Here is a 16,175-nt window from a genome sequence, read left to right on the forward strand (position 1 = left end):
ACGGGGGGTGAGGAGGAGGAAGAGAGGAAGCATGAGGCGACCGGCATTTCAGAGAGCTCCTCACCAGGTAAGCGATGACATCGTAGCCTTGCTCCTTCAGCCACACCAGGATGCAGGAGGTGTCCAGGCCACCGCTGTAGGCAAGAACCACTGTGCCCTTGGACTGAGACATCGTGTCTGGGGAAAGCAGGGAGACCCAGTCACATACCCACCGCTGCGCGGGACTCCACCACAGACAAGGCCTCAGCCCCTCAGCCCAGCACAGATGGGAGCTAGTTAACCCTGAGGCCACTACTGTTATTCCCATTTTCCATATTCTAGCAAGTGAGTAGGCCAAATTTCTGAGCAGCTCTCACCCCAGCTAGGACCATGCAGGCCACTTAAAAAGCAACCGTGATGCTTAGGTGTAACCAGAAGAGACTGGAAACAGTACAGCCTGGAGTCCAATGATATGGTATAATCAATATCCTCCCGGAAGGGTGCTCTGCAGGTCACAGAGTTACATAACGTAACGTAACGGGATGGTGCTTTAACTTTTGCTCTTTATTTGTTGTCACTTTCTCGAGCCAGGCACGTTACTAAGTGCTAACACACACTGCAGCTGCACTGCTCCAACACAAAGCAGGGTTTACACTGGGTGCAGTTCCCTTTATAAGGTATCACATCCAGTTGCACAGGCATAAACCCCACCCTGCTTCAATGCAGAAAGCCTACCTCCAGGGAATTGCACAATGTCATGACCTCCATGGAGGTCAGATGGTGCAACTTTCTCTAGTGTCCCCAGGGCCTTAGATCCCTGCTGACAGGCTCCGGGGGATGGGGTGGGGTGTTCCTTCACCACTGTTTCTTCCATTCCTAGCTAAAGCATTTCTCCTGATCTGCCTGATGATTGGGGAGCAGCACAGAAGCTGATAGATCACAGAGAGTCCCACGACCCCACTGAACTACCTGGTTTACATGAAAACTGCAGCCAGGCACACAGACCACAAAAGTACCAAGAAATGCAAGAAGCAGCTTTGCTCCTTACCTTTGCTTTGATGGATGAGCAGGAATCCTTCCTCAAGCACTCAGCAAACGTCCTGAAAAAGAGGTAAGCGAATGAGACTAATGTATCCAACTGTACAAGAAAAGGCCACAAGAAAAGAACAATTTACATGGAATCCTAATCATGACCAAGCACGTCAGCGGCAGATCTGAACGTTTTGCTTTAGCAGGATAGTACATGACCCTGATCCCACATGTGGCAGTCAGGATTGGAGGATCTGCACCAGGACAGAATGTTGATCTTGCTTCCCCTAGCAGCCGTCACCCTCCATAACTCCATGCACCCAGCCAACTGTGAAATGCTGCAGGTGGAGGGGCGAGGGAGGGAGGAGGACAGGACACATGCATGTGGTTGCAGCGTAAACAGAATCCACAGAGACATTCCCAAGCATTGTCTTCCCATTACACACACACACACACACACACACACACACACACACACACACACACACACACACACACACACACACACACACCCCAATTCCTAAGAGGGAAAGACTCCAAATAGGGAAACGGAGGCAGGGACCTGACCAAGGGGACCTGAGCCTCATTTATACTGGGAAAAAGCACAATGTTAGAAAACTTGCACAATGCTAACCATCATTTGTCCTTTCTGTGGACTAGCTGTATTTACAAACATGCTAGCTGGTCTGTGGATCCCAGGGTTAACTACCAACCAGCTGACAGGAAGTCTCTAATTCTACATTGACCAGGCGGCAGGGGGTGCTCTGGGCATGGTGATTGGGATAAACCCTCAGAGGGTGAAAGGGAAGCCAAGTGCTAGTTCGGGGGCTGTAGGAAAATGGCACTCTCTGGAGGAATGTGTCCACATTTAGAGCTGGGTCTGATTCCCAGCTCGAGGAGACATACTCCTGCTAGCTGTCAGCGAGCCAGTGCGCTGAAATCAGAGTGCAGCCGCTGCAGCGTGAGCAGCAGGACAGGCTAGCTGCCCCCGAGCATGCACACATCCGAGACCCATGGCACATACTCGGGGCAGCTGGCCCATCCTGCTGCCACAGCCACATTCTGATTTTAGTGCGCTGAGAGCAGGCATGAGCGTGTCTCATTGTGCCGGGAATCATACTCCCAGCTCCAAGCACATCGTCCCAAGGACTTACTTGTCTGGGGCATGATGGCCATGGAACCCCCTGGGCTCAGGGGAACGAAAGCCAGAGTGCCCGCATGCTAGCCGGCCCTTCCCCAGAGTCTGTTAGCTGCAGAGCTGGTGGAAATGCTCATGAAGCAATGTTCATGCTGGTGGCAAACCCTCCACCAATTTCCACAAGGTGACCTGCTACCCTCCAACCTACATCTCTGGCATAAGTTCAAATTCTGCCTTAGTAGACAGTCCGGGTTGAACCCAAGGCTGCTGACCCCAGTGTCACTTAGTGTGCTGTCCAGGCTTGGGGCTCTGAAAGGAACAGGTCAGCACACAGCGAGGTCGGGAACCTGCACACTAAGGAACTTGCCAGCTCCTGCGGTTCCTGCTGCCAATGCCCAGAACCAGCGTTTCATTCATGATTCCGTGCAGTGACTTAGGCGAGCAGGGAGTGTACACGCTGGTTCAGGTTAAACAGGAAATTGCCCAGGCCTGTCTGAGTGCCCAGAATGTGGACATTCTCGCAATCCCAGCACAAAGGAACTTTCACTTCTTCCTAGAGGCAAGGGAGGTCAGATCTATTGATGTAAAGCCCATGGAGCCAAGCCACTCTATACCCGTAGTGAATTTGGCTCAGTGCTGTCAGTTTCTAAATGAACAGCAGGCAGATTTAGTAAATAGTACATCCCATATGCCCAGCAATGACTCAGCTTCCCCGAATCTTCCCCTCAGCCCTTCCTGATTTCAGCATTAGCCAGCCACTCCCAGAGGAGGTGGGGCAGGCAGATTAAGAGGGGAATTTTCAGAAGACACCAGCTGGCATCTCACAGAGCATTTTCAGAGAAATGTTTTATTTCACAGTAATTCCAGGTGCACCCTCTGTCCCTTTTGATGAGACAGGATGTTTACACCAGGGCAGGAGTTTTGTTTCTTAATGGATTAGGTCAACAATGATGATAATCCCCATGAAGACAATGTTTCTCTGTCATACAACATCCCTTTGTTTCCTTTGGGCGAATTAGTGCTGGGAAAAAGTGCCCTGAAGAACGCAGCCCTGCCTTTATCCACAGAAAAGGGATGGGACCCAGAGCAACCACTGCTGGAAATGAGGAGGGAGTTTAGCCTCTGTAGTCCAGTCAGTCTTTGCTTTCTCTTCTGAGATTGCCAGCAAAAGGCTAGTTGGACCAGCTGTGGTGTTTATGAGGCTGATCAACATATGCTGGCTGGCAAATATATCTCCTATTAATAATATGTATTTGCTGTACCAAAGACACATTAGTATGCATTGAGCACAAATAACATAGCAGTTATATAGCCTAAATTGGCCTATACCTTGACTATAATCCTGTTCTCTTATACAAAGTATCCCATAACACCTTGCATTAGCTGAAGTAAGCTTCGGCATAAGCAGATAGGGAACTTGTCAAAAATCAAGACACATTGGTTCTCTGCCTTCGTATAAGCTAGAGAAATACCTTCATAGACCCCTACCCGAAACGCTAGTTTCCAAAACAAAGTTAAGGAAGACACAGAAAAAGTTTGGGAACTGGGACGAATGGGTTGGATTTTTGTGAGGTGTAAAGGAATGCGTCACTCATATAAACATCACCAGCTGGAATGTGTCACTTTGCGAGCACACCTCCTACAGCAGGTGAATGTAACACCGCTGGGCACTTGTTTTACAAGAACTGACCTGAGACACACATGCCCTCACAACATACACCCCCAAACTCAGTCAACACAGGCCACCAATCGGGGTATTTATTCTCCTCCCCGCTTTTGGCCACTACTGACTTATTCTAGATTTGAACAGAGGACGCAGAGATGCACATGCCAGTACCAGCAACCTGAGCCATCCAGCTCCCACTGGACAGGACAGCAGTCTAACGAATAGCTCTGCCAGCCAAAGGATAATACCTGGCTCAGTTCATTGTCACTGGAAACCAAACTGACACCACCAGCTTACTGTGTCACGGACAAAGGAACCAGCCAACTGAAACAGCGTTTATGAATACTGACGTGAGGGGGTATGAATTGGCAACCTAGGAGTTAAAAACACCATCACCCATTAACAGTCCCCCGAGCCTTCATTAACTTCCTCTTATTGATCCCTCATGGAGTCTAAATGCCACTAAGCACAGGAGATTAGCAAATATATGCCTGTCACTGACCACAGTCCTCTGGTCTCCACCCTGATCTCTAGTGGGAAACATGCCAGCGTTAATATGGACAAGGCTCCTGCTTATTGAAAGAGCAGGAAACTTGTAAATTTCAATCCCCCCAACTCCAGGAGAGAGCTGTCAGAGTGAGCAAAGGGGACATGGATAGTCACATGTTTGTCCACAGTCTCAATAAACCCAGCTTCCTGGGCCATGAGGATGAGGGTTGCTCATCTGGGATGCCCACACTTGTTGCAGCCTCTGTTGAGAGAGATGATTTTACTATCAAGGGACCATTTTCCAACAGAACACATCTGTGTTCTGGAGATGGAGGGGCCAGATTCTGGGGCCTTCAAACTCAAGTGCCTCTTTCAAAAGTTTGCTCATTCCTGGTGCGACTTCCCTACTAATAGTCCCACAATCTTTTCCACTGCAGCCCACTGTAACCTCCCAGACAATGATCTCAGCCACAGAATAAACAGGTGGAGCAGGCAAGCCCCTTATAACAGTACTTAGTTCTTTGTATCACCGCCGCCATTTACACATTGGAATAAATTCACAACTATCCCTGTGAGGTAGTGTGACGCTCTGTACCCCGGGGGAACACCCTACACCCCCATGTTCATCTTTATAAAATGATGGTGTGGTATCCAATGCAAAGTTTGTCATTCTGGGTGTCTTCGGAAGGCTCATAAGGCACTGAACGTGGTTGTTATAGTGATGTTATAGTAATTGTTACACTAATGTTATAGTAAGTTTACAGGTTATAATTTCATGTATATAGTCATGAGGCTGAAAATGTATCCTCATGGCTTAAAGCAAGCCCAGGCAAAAACTCTCCAAGAACAGAGTGGCAGTTCACACCTCGTCAGGGCATGGATGGGACAAACCCAGCCCAGCCTCACAGGAACAATGGACACTGGGTTAGGCAGTTAGACCCTCGAGGGAGTCACCCCCTTCATTTGGGCAGTTTGGGACTGTGATGAGGTAATGCTCACCTGACTCTGAAAGGGGGCAGGCAAAGCCAAGAGGAAAGAAAGGACATGCTAAAAGGGAGAGACATTTTGCCATGCTCTCCATCTTCAACCTACATCTACAAACGCCACCACCACCAAGCAACTGAACCACTGATCAAAGGCTATGGTGAGAAGCATCTAAGTTTTAAGGACACTGAAAGTGTTAAGAGCAGCTTAGAATGTGTTTTGCTTTTATTTCATTTGACCAAATCTGACTTCTTAGACTTTGACTCACAATCACTTAAATCCACCTTTACAGTTAATCAATCTGTTTGTTTATTCTCCCCGACGCAGTGAATCTGGTTTGCAGTGTGTCAGAAACTCCCCGTGGGAGAACAAGCCTGGTACATATCAATTTCTTTGTTAAATTGACAAACTCCGCTTGCAGCACCCAGTGGGCATAACTGGACACTGAAAGACAGAGGTTCCTAGGGTTGTGTCCAGAACCGGAGAAAATGGCTAGTGTCATTTGCTTGCTAGCTGGGAGCAGCTGACATGCCAGAGGCTGTGCGTGACCAGCCCAGGAGTGGGGGTTCTCACAGCGGAGCAGGGTGTGACGAACTGGGAATGTTCTTGGTGTTTTCTCTGAATACTGTGTTGGTGCCTCAGTGTCCCCTATGCAGTTCTTAAGTATCTAGGTGGTGGGATAAGGGCATGTGATTGCTGAAGAGGAAGGGGCCAATGCACCTAAATGCCTGGCACTCTGTCTCCTAGCAACTGATGGCCTGGGCCCCTGCTCTGCAAAGGTGCCAGCAGAAGGTGTTGGAGACAAAGGGATGAGGTGACCTCCTGGCCCGGGAAAGGAGCTGAGCAGAGAGGAGGGGCTGGGAGGGGTTGTTAGTCTGGAGCTGGCTGGGGTCAAGGAGTGGAGGGCAGATGTGGGGGGTCTGGCTCACTGCCCCCCAGAATGGACCCGGCTGAGGGGTCCGGTTCGCTGTATCTACAAGCTCTGTTTTAGACCCTGTTCCTGTCATCGAATAAACCTCTGTTTTACTGGCTGGCTGAGAGTCACGTCTGACTGCAAAGTGAGGGTGCAGGACCCTGTGGCTTCCCCAGGACCCCGCTGGGGCAGGCTCGCTGTGGGAAGCGCACAGAGGGGCAGAGGATGCTGAATGCTCCAAGGAGAGGCCCAGGAGGTGAAGACGTGTGAGCTTCTTGCCCTGAACAAGTCTGCTCCAAGGGAGAGGAGGCTCCCCGAAGTCCTGACTGGCTTGGTGGGGAGCAGTCCCAGAGCATCGCCCGGTGACTCCGTGACACAGGGTAAGGCTGGCTCCCAGAGTCAAGGATCACTGGTCCAGACAACACCAGAGAGGAATGTCACAGGTAGATACTATTATCCCCAATGGATGGGGAGACCAAGCCAGAGAAATGAAGGTCAGAATGCCATGGGTGCTGGGCTCTTAATCACCAAGCTGTGAGTTTTTGAAAACCTGGCCCTCAGGGACTTGCAAAGACAAACCAGAGAGAGGTTGCATGTGTTAGAGTTGGGATGAGAACCCAGGAGTTCTGGGTCCAACCTTGGTGCCCATACTAATAGGCTCCATAGACACTGCGAGAAACACAGGGATGATTTTCATGCACCTGTCCTCCTTAATGAAGGGTGAGGGAAATGCAGTTGAGGAGATTTGGAGCAGGGTTGTTTTCTACACAGTCTGGATCACCACAGTTTCCTGCAAGGAGGCAGTTACCCAAAGCTTCTCGCCTCTGGGGATCATGCCAAGAAAAGCCAAGCCCAGCCAGGAAGGGAGAGGTATTTCCTGCATTTCATGGAGTTTATATCTGGGGACATTAAATCAAGAGAAAAAGGAAAGCGAAACCCAGATCAAGGGAAAGTCTTTCTCAACATTGCATATTGCTCTGTAGCAATGTTCTTTGGACCCGACTCATCCTTCTTAGAGGAACTTCAACAGCAAACCACGTAGATGAGCATTCCCCAGGCTGTTGGGTGAGGTCAAACAGCTGTTGATTTCAATAACCAGCCTGGGAAGGGCAGGTGTGAGTTTGCCTTCCAGACACACTTGCCTGCCCAGCACTGTGCCAGGCTAATTGCTCTTGGCATGAAGAGTAAGGAGGAAGGGGAGAGGTGGGGTGGCTGGTGGAAATACCCTACTACAAAGAACCGTCCTCTCCTAGTGTTATTCTTTGTGTTGTGGCAGCACTCAATGCACCCATCACAGGACCCCTTTGTGCTGGACTCTGTATGAACACAAAACAAAGAGGCAGCCCCTGCTTCAGAGAACTTGCAGTTTAAGGCCACATCTATAACAGGAATGAGGTTTGTGTTTTAACCCATTAGCTAGTCCCTAGGCTTTACCTGGACCAATGAACACCACCATCCCATCTGCACTAAGTGTGGGAAAATCCCCACCACCATCCCCTCTGCACTAGGGGTGGGAAAATCCTGACGCCATTGGCAGAACTTCCATCAGCTGCAACGAGGCCATAATTGCAGCCTAGGATTGTAACACAGAGAAGAAAAAGCCACACACCCCCACCTTGGTTTCCTAGTGAAGATGAGGCAGCTTACGGGCACACAGTGCCTAGCACAATGGGGCCCTGGCTCCTGACTGGGTGCTGCAGCAAAACAGAATAACAAGCATCACTATTGCTGGGGCTGGGAACAGTGTTGTTCCAGAGCAAGCAGCCCGTGACTAGGGTGACGACCGTTTCCAAGCCATTCCCCGAACCTGCCTCAGCCAGGCGAACAACTCTCCCACCTCCACTCACATTTCTAGGCAGCTTTCGCTCCTCTGAAACCTCGTCCCAGGTCAGTGGGGAGGGCCGGTACCTCTCCCCCCACCCCCCAGCGCAACCCACAGGACCTGGCAGAGACCCAGGCCCAACAAGGTGAGAAGCCGTTAAATGAGCGGGGCTGGCCCAAGCTGAGTGACTGGAGCCTGACTATTTAATTCACTGCCTGCCACTGTGTCCATTTCATTCACTGACAGGGAAGGAAGGAAAACAGAGCAGCAGACAGGCTGGGGGTGGACGGGGGGGTGGGGGGAGGCGCTGTTCTGGGGAGTCAGCGCCAGGGATGGAGGGAGCAGAGTGTTGCCTCCTGATGAGCAAGGGGCTGTTTGATCCTCCATCCCCACAAAACAAACGGGTGCCAAAGCAGCGGGGGTCCCCTTCACCAGAACCTGCCCCCATCATTGCTTCCACACCATGAGACCTCCCCCCAGCTTCCCCCCACTGGTCCCCAGCCTCCCCCCAAAAAAACAGGTTTCCAATGACCCTCACTCCCCCCCAGCCTCCCCCCACTGGTCCCCAGCTCCCGCCAACCCCCCCCTACAGGTTTCCAATGACCATCAGCCCCCCCCCCCCAGCCTCCCCAAACTGGTCCCCAGCTCCCACCAGCCTCCCACTCCTGGTCCTCATGGATCTCTACCCCCCAGCATCCCTCTGCTGATCTCTCTAGCCTCCCTCCCCCTACTGACCCTCCACCCACTGGTCCCCACAGATCTCCACCCCATATCCCTCTAGCCTCTCTCCCCTCTTTGGACCCCACTGACCCTCACTCCCCCCAGTCTGTCCTTACTGGTCCCCAGCTTCCACCAGCCTCCAACCCCAGGCCCCACGGATCTCCATCCCACAGCATCCCTCCACTGATCTCTCTAGCCTCCCTCCCTCTACTGACCCTCCCTGCCAGCCTCACCCCACTGGTCCCCAGCTCCTGTCAGCCTCCCCTACATGGGTTTCCACTGACCCTCACTCCCCCCTCAGCCGCTCCCCATCTCCCACCAGCCTCCCCCCACTGGGTCCCCCCCAGCCTCCCTCCACTGATACCTCTAGAGACTCCCTCCCCCTACTGACCCTTCCTGCCAGCCTCTCCCCCACTGGCCCCCATGGATCTCTACCCCTGATCCCTCTAGCCTCCCTCCCCCCGCTTCCACCCTTTGGTCCCCACTGACCCTCACTCCCCCCAGCCTCCCCATGGATCTCCACCCCTGATCCCTCTAGCCTCCCTCCCCCCACTTCCACCCTTTGGTCCCCACTGACCCTCACTCCACCCAGCCTCCCCATGGATCTCCACCCCTGATCCCTCTAGCCTCCCACCTTTGGTCCCCACTGACCCTCACTCCCGCCGAGCCTCGCCCCACTGGTCCCCAGCTCCCACTCCGGATCTCCACCCCACAGCATCCCTCTAGCCTCCTCCCCCCACCGACCCTCCCGCCAGCCTCCCCCCGCGGATCTCCCCCCCAGCATCCCTCCGCTGATCCCGTAACCTCCCTCCTCCCCAGCCGAATTACCCCGAAAGCCGCAGCCGGCTCCGCTCCGGACGCAGGGAGGCGATCAGGCGAGGGGGGCACCGGGCACCCCTGTTATGAAGCGCGGCGGGGCGGGGCCAGGAAGGGGGCGTCTCCCTGCCGTGGGTGGGGGCCGCGGGAGCGACTCCCCTTCCCGCAGGAGGGCCGGGGCCGGGCAGCTGCCGGGCGGGGGCCGAGCCTGCAGCCGAGCGCCCCGGAGGCGGCCGCCGCTGAACGCTCCTGAGCCCCAGGCTCCATCAGCCGCCCGCGGCCCGGCCACGCTGCTGCTCCGCGCTGGCGGCAGAGCCCAGGCACCAAGCGGCCCCGCCCCGGCCTCCGGCCCTTCCTCGCCTCCCTGCTCGCGGACGCTGAGCCGCAGACCTGCCCGCCCAAGGGAGCAGGGCAGCCGGGAGCCTGTGCCCGCGGCCCGGCCCCGCTCCAGCTCAGCACGTGGGCAGCAGCAGGCTCCGGGAGGCGTCAGACACCTGTTAAATAGGGTCTGTGACGAGCTCCTGCGCGCAGACTAAGCCCTCTGCTGTAGGGTGACCACATGGCCCGATTGTATAGGGACAATCCTGATCGTTGGGGCCTGTCCCCCCCGTCCTCTGTGCCGATTGCTCACACTTGCTGTCTGGACACCCTACGGCTGCTGCCAGTGGCAGAAGACTGAACTGGCTCTCAGCCCCATATTTTGTTGGCTATTATTAATGAACCTAGTTTGGGCCCCTTCTACCCAGGCTGATCACTGCTTATGACACTAAACACAATTGTCTCTGGTACCTTGTGCTCCTCTGCCTGCCTTGCAGCCACCTGTTGTGTCGCATCCGGTGATTGTAGGATCTGTAGGGCAGCATCTACCCTGCGGCTGAGTGTAGCACAACAGGGCCCAGATTCCTGATTGAGGGCCAGCAGCGGCTACAGCAATGGAAAAATATTGACAGAACATCCACCTCAGACAAAGGAAAATACGGATTTTGACAATACAGCCTCATGCACACTCTCTGGCTAACAGAATTGCATGTGTGTCATTGTTTGTGTGCGTATCATTCAGTGTATGTGCCTTCACTATTCTCCATGGACTGGCACAATCGTTTTTAACCCAAATGTATTGCTAATTGACATGGAAAATAATAACACTCCGTCCTCATATAGCAGCTTCCAGCTGAGATTCTCAGAGATTAATGAATTGTCATTTCACATGGATTGTCACAGGGGACAAGCATTATTAGCCTGACAGAAAGTTTAAGGCCTAAATTTTCAAGAGGCCATTCATTTTGGATGGCCAACAGCAGATAGGGCTTGACTTCCTGAGATGCTAGGCACTACCAGCTCCCACTGGAGGGGTGGGCCCGTGTCAAACTGGAAAAAACAAACAGGTGCTCCCCCAACCTCTGCTCACAATCCAAGCTCCACCCACATCCAAAATGAGATTGTAGATCGTGCAGCTCTTCATAGCTCTACCAGGCATGCTGAGATCACGGGTGTAATAGTTAACAACTCGGACATGTAATTTGTCATCATTAGTCTCTGGAGTTAACACGTCAAGTGAAATGAATAGGTGGCTATTTCAAATGTCAACCTTGTCATTTTAGGCTCTCTCTGCAGCCATCACTACAAGTGTTTACACCCAATCCACAGTTCGGAGACGTGCTTCGTGGCCACAAAACACTACAGAAAGCTTAGATTCTGGGCCTCAAGATACAGACACCGGGAAAAGGTCCAGGAGTCAGGCCAATCTAACCCCAAGGTTGTTAGTGCCCAGCACCTATGAAAATCAGGCCCTAGGTGTCTTAAGTTGGTTAAAATGGAAACCCTCAAAATTAGTGCCTACTTTTGAAAATGTTAGCCTTCCATGACTTGCCCACCCTCGCACTGTGAATCGCTGGCAGATTTGGGAATAAAGCCCAGATTTTCTCAGTCCCACTCCTCTGCTTTGGGCAAGTCACAATCTCCCTATGCCTCAGTTTCCCCACCGGTAAAATGAGAATATCTCTGTAAAGCACTTTGATAACTATACATCACATGTGCTATATCTGTATTATTTAAAGATCTGTAAAATAGAATACCATCCTTAAGACCCTGAGATCTATGGAAGAAAAGTGCTAGGTTTTATTATCAACCACAAAGCCACTCTTCCTTAGCTATCCAAGCCCACGGATTCTTCCCCTTCCTCCCAGCTGAATATGCACCTGTCTGCGCCTCAGAAGCATCCTTTGACTGAGAACATAACTCACCAGTTATTAAACAGCTGACAGCCTGCTGGGTCGTTTATTCCCCTGTGTACCAAGTGTCACTAGCGACTGCTTTCCTCATTACAGAACCCTCATGAAGATAAATGCAACTGCCAACAGAGCCCTTCTTTTTCCCTGCTGCAAGGAGCGTGGCAGCCCTGCGCCCGCTCCCATTAGCCCTGGTGAACTGCAGTTACGTTGGTCATTGTCAGCCAGCACGGCACAATTGCTGGCATGCTGCTGTATGGGCCTGCGGGCTAGGGACTTGTCCATGAGAAGGCAGCAGCACAGGCCTGTTCTGCAATGACACAGGACATTGCTGAGGACAGCAAGAAAATACCTTCCAGCTGGGGTAAACCCTGACTAGCTCAAGTGTGCAAATCCTGAGGCCTGGGTAGTTGCAGTGATGGGGTAGCACTCATGCCAGCACAGCAAGAGGAGACTAAAGGGGGATATGATAGAGGTCTATAAAATCATGAGTGATGTGGAGAAAGTGAATAAGGAAAAGTTATTTACTTGTTCCCATAATATAAGAACTAGGGGCCACCAAATGAAATTAATGGGTAGCAGGTTTAAAACAAATAAAAGGAAGTTCTTCTTCACAGATCACACAGTCAACCCGTGGAACTCCTTGCCTGAGGAGGTTGTGAAGGCTGGGACTATAACAGGGTTTAAAAGCGAACTAGATAAATTCATGGAGGTTAAGTCCATTAATGGCTAGTAGCCAGGATGGGTAAGGAATGGTGTCCCTAGCCTCTGTCAGAGGGTGGAGATGGATGGCAGGAGAGAGATCACTTGATCATTACTTGTTAGGTTCACTCTCTCTGGGGCACCTGGCATTGGCCACTATCGGCAGACAGGATACTGGGCTGGATGGACCTTTAATTTGACCCAGTACGGCTGTTCTTATGTTCAGTGTGTCCACACTAGCCTTGGTAGTTTGGTTGTGGTTTTGTCCCCTGCCCCAGGCTGAGCAGAGAGGCCAAAGGACTGCATGGGTCTCTGAACTTGAGCTCTAGGCTCACACCTTATGGGTGACGCCTTCCAGATCAGATGAGAACGAGGCCATGCATGGGAAGTTTGCTGTGCCCCTGGCCACACTGTCCCTCTTCCCTAGACGGCTCCAGCCTCCAGGGACGTCAATCAGGCGCCTTTCACTAGCACTGACTTCACTGCAGTATCTTTCAAAGCAAACAAGGAACTAAATCAAATGTCCATGGAGCCAAAGAAATGTCCCTTTGCTGCATGAAATATTGACAGGAACATCCCCAGGGACAAGCCCGGCTTCCTGCCGCTCTCTGCCAGCAAAGGGCCTTGCAGACTACGTCTTCAGCTGTTTTCCAAGACAACGAGCTAACACAATTGGGAAGTCTTTAGGAAGATGGCATCTTGATGCCTGACTGATGAGTGTAGTTAATTTCACATGTTCTTGGTTTTCCACTTAACCACAACCTGATGCACCAGATGCGTCAGGAAACAAGGCCTCTTCGGTACCAATACTAATAATAGCACCTAGCTCTTCTCACCAGTATATCTCATTGTAAAGCAGGACAGTATCATTATCCTCATTTAACAGATGGCGAAATTGAGGTACAGTGACTTGCCCATGGTCATGCAGCAGGCCTGTGGCAGAGGTGGGAGAACCCAGCTCTCCTGAGTCCCAGTTCAGTGCACAATCCTTTAGGCAACACCAGGTCTAGGACTCATGCTGCCATGGGGAGGTTGAGGGAAATGCCCAGTTCCCTTTTGAAATTAAAGCAGGAAGGCCTCAGGTTAAATATTTAGCCTTCAATCACCTCTAGGAACATCTGTTTGATCCATTTGGCAAACCCCTTAGACCCAAAATGGTACGGTGCATGCTGGGACCTGCAGGCTCTGCAGATTATCGCTCTGTATTGGAGAGGAGAGTAATTTCACCCTGTTCTGTTTTAGGCACAATGAGGTAGGTGGCACCCACATTCCCAGAACACTGCAAAGCTTGGGTTCTCCCAAGACAGAGGGGCTTTCCCCACAGCTGAATGCAGCCACCTCTGGAACATGGCAGCCTCTCATGGCCCAGCAACACACCACCAGCAAGGTCTACAAGAGGGAGTGGTGAGTGAGAGAAACCCTCCCGATGCTACAGATGATTGCAGTCACATTGAATCCCTGCCCTGCTGTATCGTTGAGGGCTGGGAGATTACAGGGGTCAGACGATGTTATCAGGCACAATGTTACGCATTACACCGGGGTCTTGGTGGTGGTCTGGTGGGGGGTAGGTGGGTCAGGTGACTGGGACAGAGGGGGGCGTTTGCAGCACCAAAGCGACTGGTTCCATTCACGTGGCTCCAGCTGAGGCTGTCCCATGGAAGCTCCAAACTTCCCAGCTCCCACCAAGCCGGACAGCTGCACAGGGCGGGGACACATCACGAGGGGGCGTTTTGAAATCCAAACAGTTCCCTCATGACTGGGTCACTTGACTTCAAAGGACCCGGCCTCCTCCCCACTTAGCAGGGGCATGGGAGAACTGGGAGCTAGCGCTGTGTGAGTATCAGCACATCTCAAAGGGCAGTGCTGCGTAGCCCAGGCCAGGCCCTGTGCAGGGACAGAACACAACTGAGTAAAGGCTTGCAACCCCCTGAATCTGCTGGGAACTGATCCCAAGGGTCAGCTTTGGGTGGGGGCTGAAAACAGCTTGACCCTCCCTCTGGGGCTTGGGTCGTCTCTGATCACCTCCAGCCCTGGGGGTGGGCCCAGTGCCCAGCTCCGGCAGTTGCAGAGGGAGAGTCTAGAGCCGTCAAGTGGCTGCGCGGCTCCCTCTGCAGTGCACACAGTGCCGCCAGCAGGAGCTGGGCAGCCAGGCGCCGCCCAGCGTGCCCGGCAGGAGCTGCCACCCTGCTGACCCCCCAGGCAGGAGGCGGGCAGAGACTGTTCGTGGGCATCGGGAATGGGCAGCTCTCCCCAGGCAAAGACCCAAAGATGAGGCAATGGGCGTTGGGCTGCTGACGCAGGTCTGGGTCAGGTCTGAAAACAATGCCACCCTCTGGGGTCAGGTTCAGGTTATCGGTGCTCAGGTCACACTCTAAAACCAGGCCTGGCCTGAGCAGACCGAGCACCAGCTAGGTCAACGCAGAGCACCAGGCACAAAGCAGGCAAAGGATCTGTGCGTTTGCAGGAGAGCTCTGCACAGTAACATCTGGAGCAGAGACATTGGTCTCTCCCTGCAGCACCTTCACCCCAGGACTCGGCCCAGCTACCGTCCTATGTGCAATTTCCAGGCTAGCCTTTAAGCATCCTGAGCCGATACTGCTGCAGCCAACGGGCCTCTTTCCATTGACTCAAATGAGTGAGGATCAGTCCCACAAGGGCACTCTCTGGGTGGGCATGAGACGTCCAAACACCTTCTCCTCTCCCTCATTCAGATGGTCCCAGCTTGACCCCTGGAAGATCCTAAGAGGTCTCCAGAGCAGGAGCTCCTTCTGCTGAACTGGTTGGGGGCGGTGGTGGTGGCAGATGAGACATACCTGATATTGCTAAGGTAACAAACAAGACGTGGGGAGGATACTCTTTCCACCTCCCTGCTCCATCACACAAACCTGTTATTTCAAAATACCGTTGCAGGTCACCGCTACACAGAACCCAGCACCCCCTAGCTGGAGCACACAGCTACTGCACCCTGCCACCAGCGCTGTGAGCAAGCAGTGCCCTCTGCCCTGACGAGGGGGCCCTCCCCAGAAACAGAGAGAAAGATCACTGAACGGAGAGAGGATCTTTGTATCTCCAGAGCCCATCTGTTCCTGCAGCTTTTTCCTGCCCCCAGCTCAAGGTCATAACTGCACCCAGGGCCTGATCCTTCATCTACCATGGTCACAGATACAGCTCTCATTGGTTTCAGTAGTACAGGATCCAGCTGTGAGGAACGTGATGACTGGTGCCCTGTCACTAACACAGGTGAATAACTTTGGGCAAGTCACCAGGGCTTAATGTGTGCCATGGCTGAGCCCTGGCACCTCTGGGCCGGGTAGTTCCTAGCCCTGGCGCCTCTGGGCCTGGCGGTTCCTAGCCCCGGCGCCTCTGGACTTGCTGTAAAAAAAAAAAATGCTTGAGCCCCGGCACCTCTTTCATTACAAATTAAGCCCTGCAAGTCACTCACCTCCCTGCGCCTCAGTTTCCCCATCTATAAACTGGAGACAGGTGACATTGGCCTCCATTGTAAAGCGCTTTGAGATCTACAGATGAAAAGCACTGTAGAGGAACTAGGTGGTGTCTAATCTCCAAAGCCAATGGGGACACCTGGAATGGAGGATACGAATGAGACAATGGATCAGATCCTGCCCCACTGGGTTCAGCAGCAGCAGGCTACTGGGACTGAGAGCAGAATCAGGCCCCAAGCTCCAGTC

The 16,175-nt window shown here is 52.7% G+C and overlaps 1 protein-coding gene across 3 annotated transcripts in view; it reads right to left on the reverse strand.

Moving 5' to 3' along the window:
- ASS1 (argininosuccinate synthase 1) overlaps nt 1-9,753 on the reverse strand; it is a 75,418-nt gene extending 65,665 nt beyond the window's left edge. The window contains exons 1-4 of one of the 3 annotated variants that reach the window (XM_050926159.1): nt 9,569-9,753; nt 7,846-7,892; nt 1,028-1,079; nt 65-177 (exon numbers count right to left, since the gene is read on the reverse strand). In XM_050926159.1, the coding sequence (XP_050782116.1) occupies nt 65-172 (108 nt within the window). In that variant the 5' untranslated portion in view covers nt 173-177; nt 1,028-1,079; nt 7,846-7,892; nt 9,569-9,753. Of the gene's footprint in view, nt 1-64; nt 178-1,027; nt 1,080-7,813; nt 7,893-9,568 lie in introns of all 3 variants that reach the window. The other 2 variants (XM_050926158.1, XM_050926157.1) reach the window with 2 other exon arrangements.
- Between the last annotated feature and the right edge of the window lie 6,422 nt (nt 9,754-16,175).

Source organism: Gopherus flavomarginatus, chromosome 17, assembly GCF_025201925.1.
Source record: "Gopherus flavomarginatus isolate rGopFla2 chromosome 17, rGopFla2.mat.asm, whole genome shotgun sequence".
Taxonomy (NCBI): Eukaryota; Metazoa; Chordata; order Testudines; family Testudinidae; genus Gopherus; species Gopherus flavomarginatus.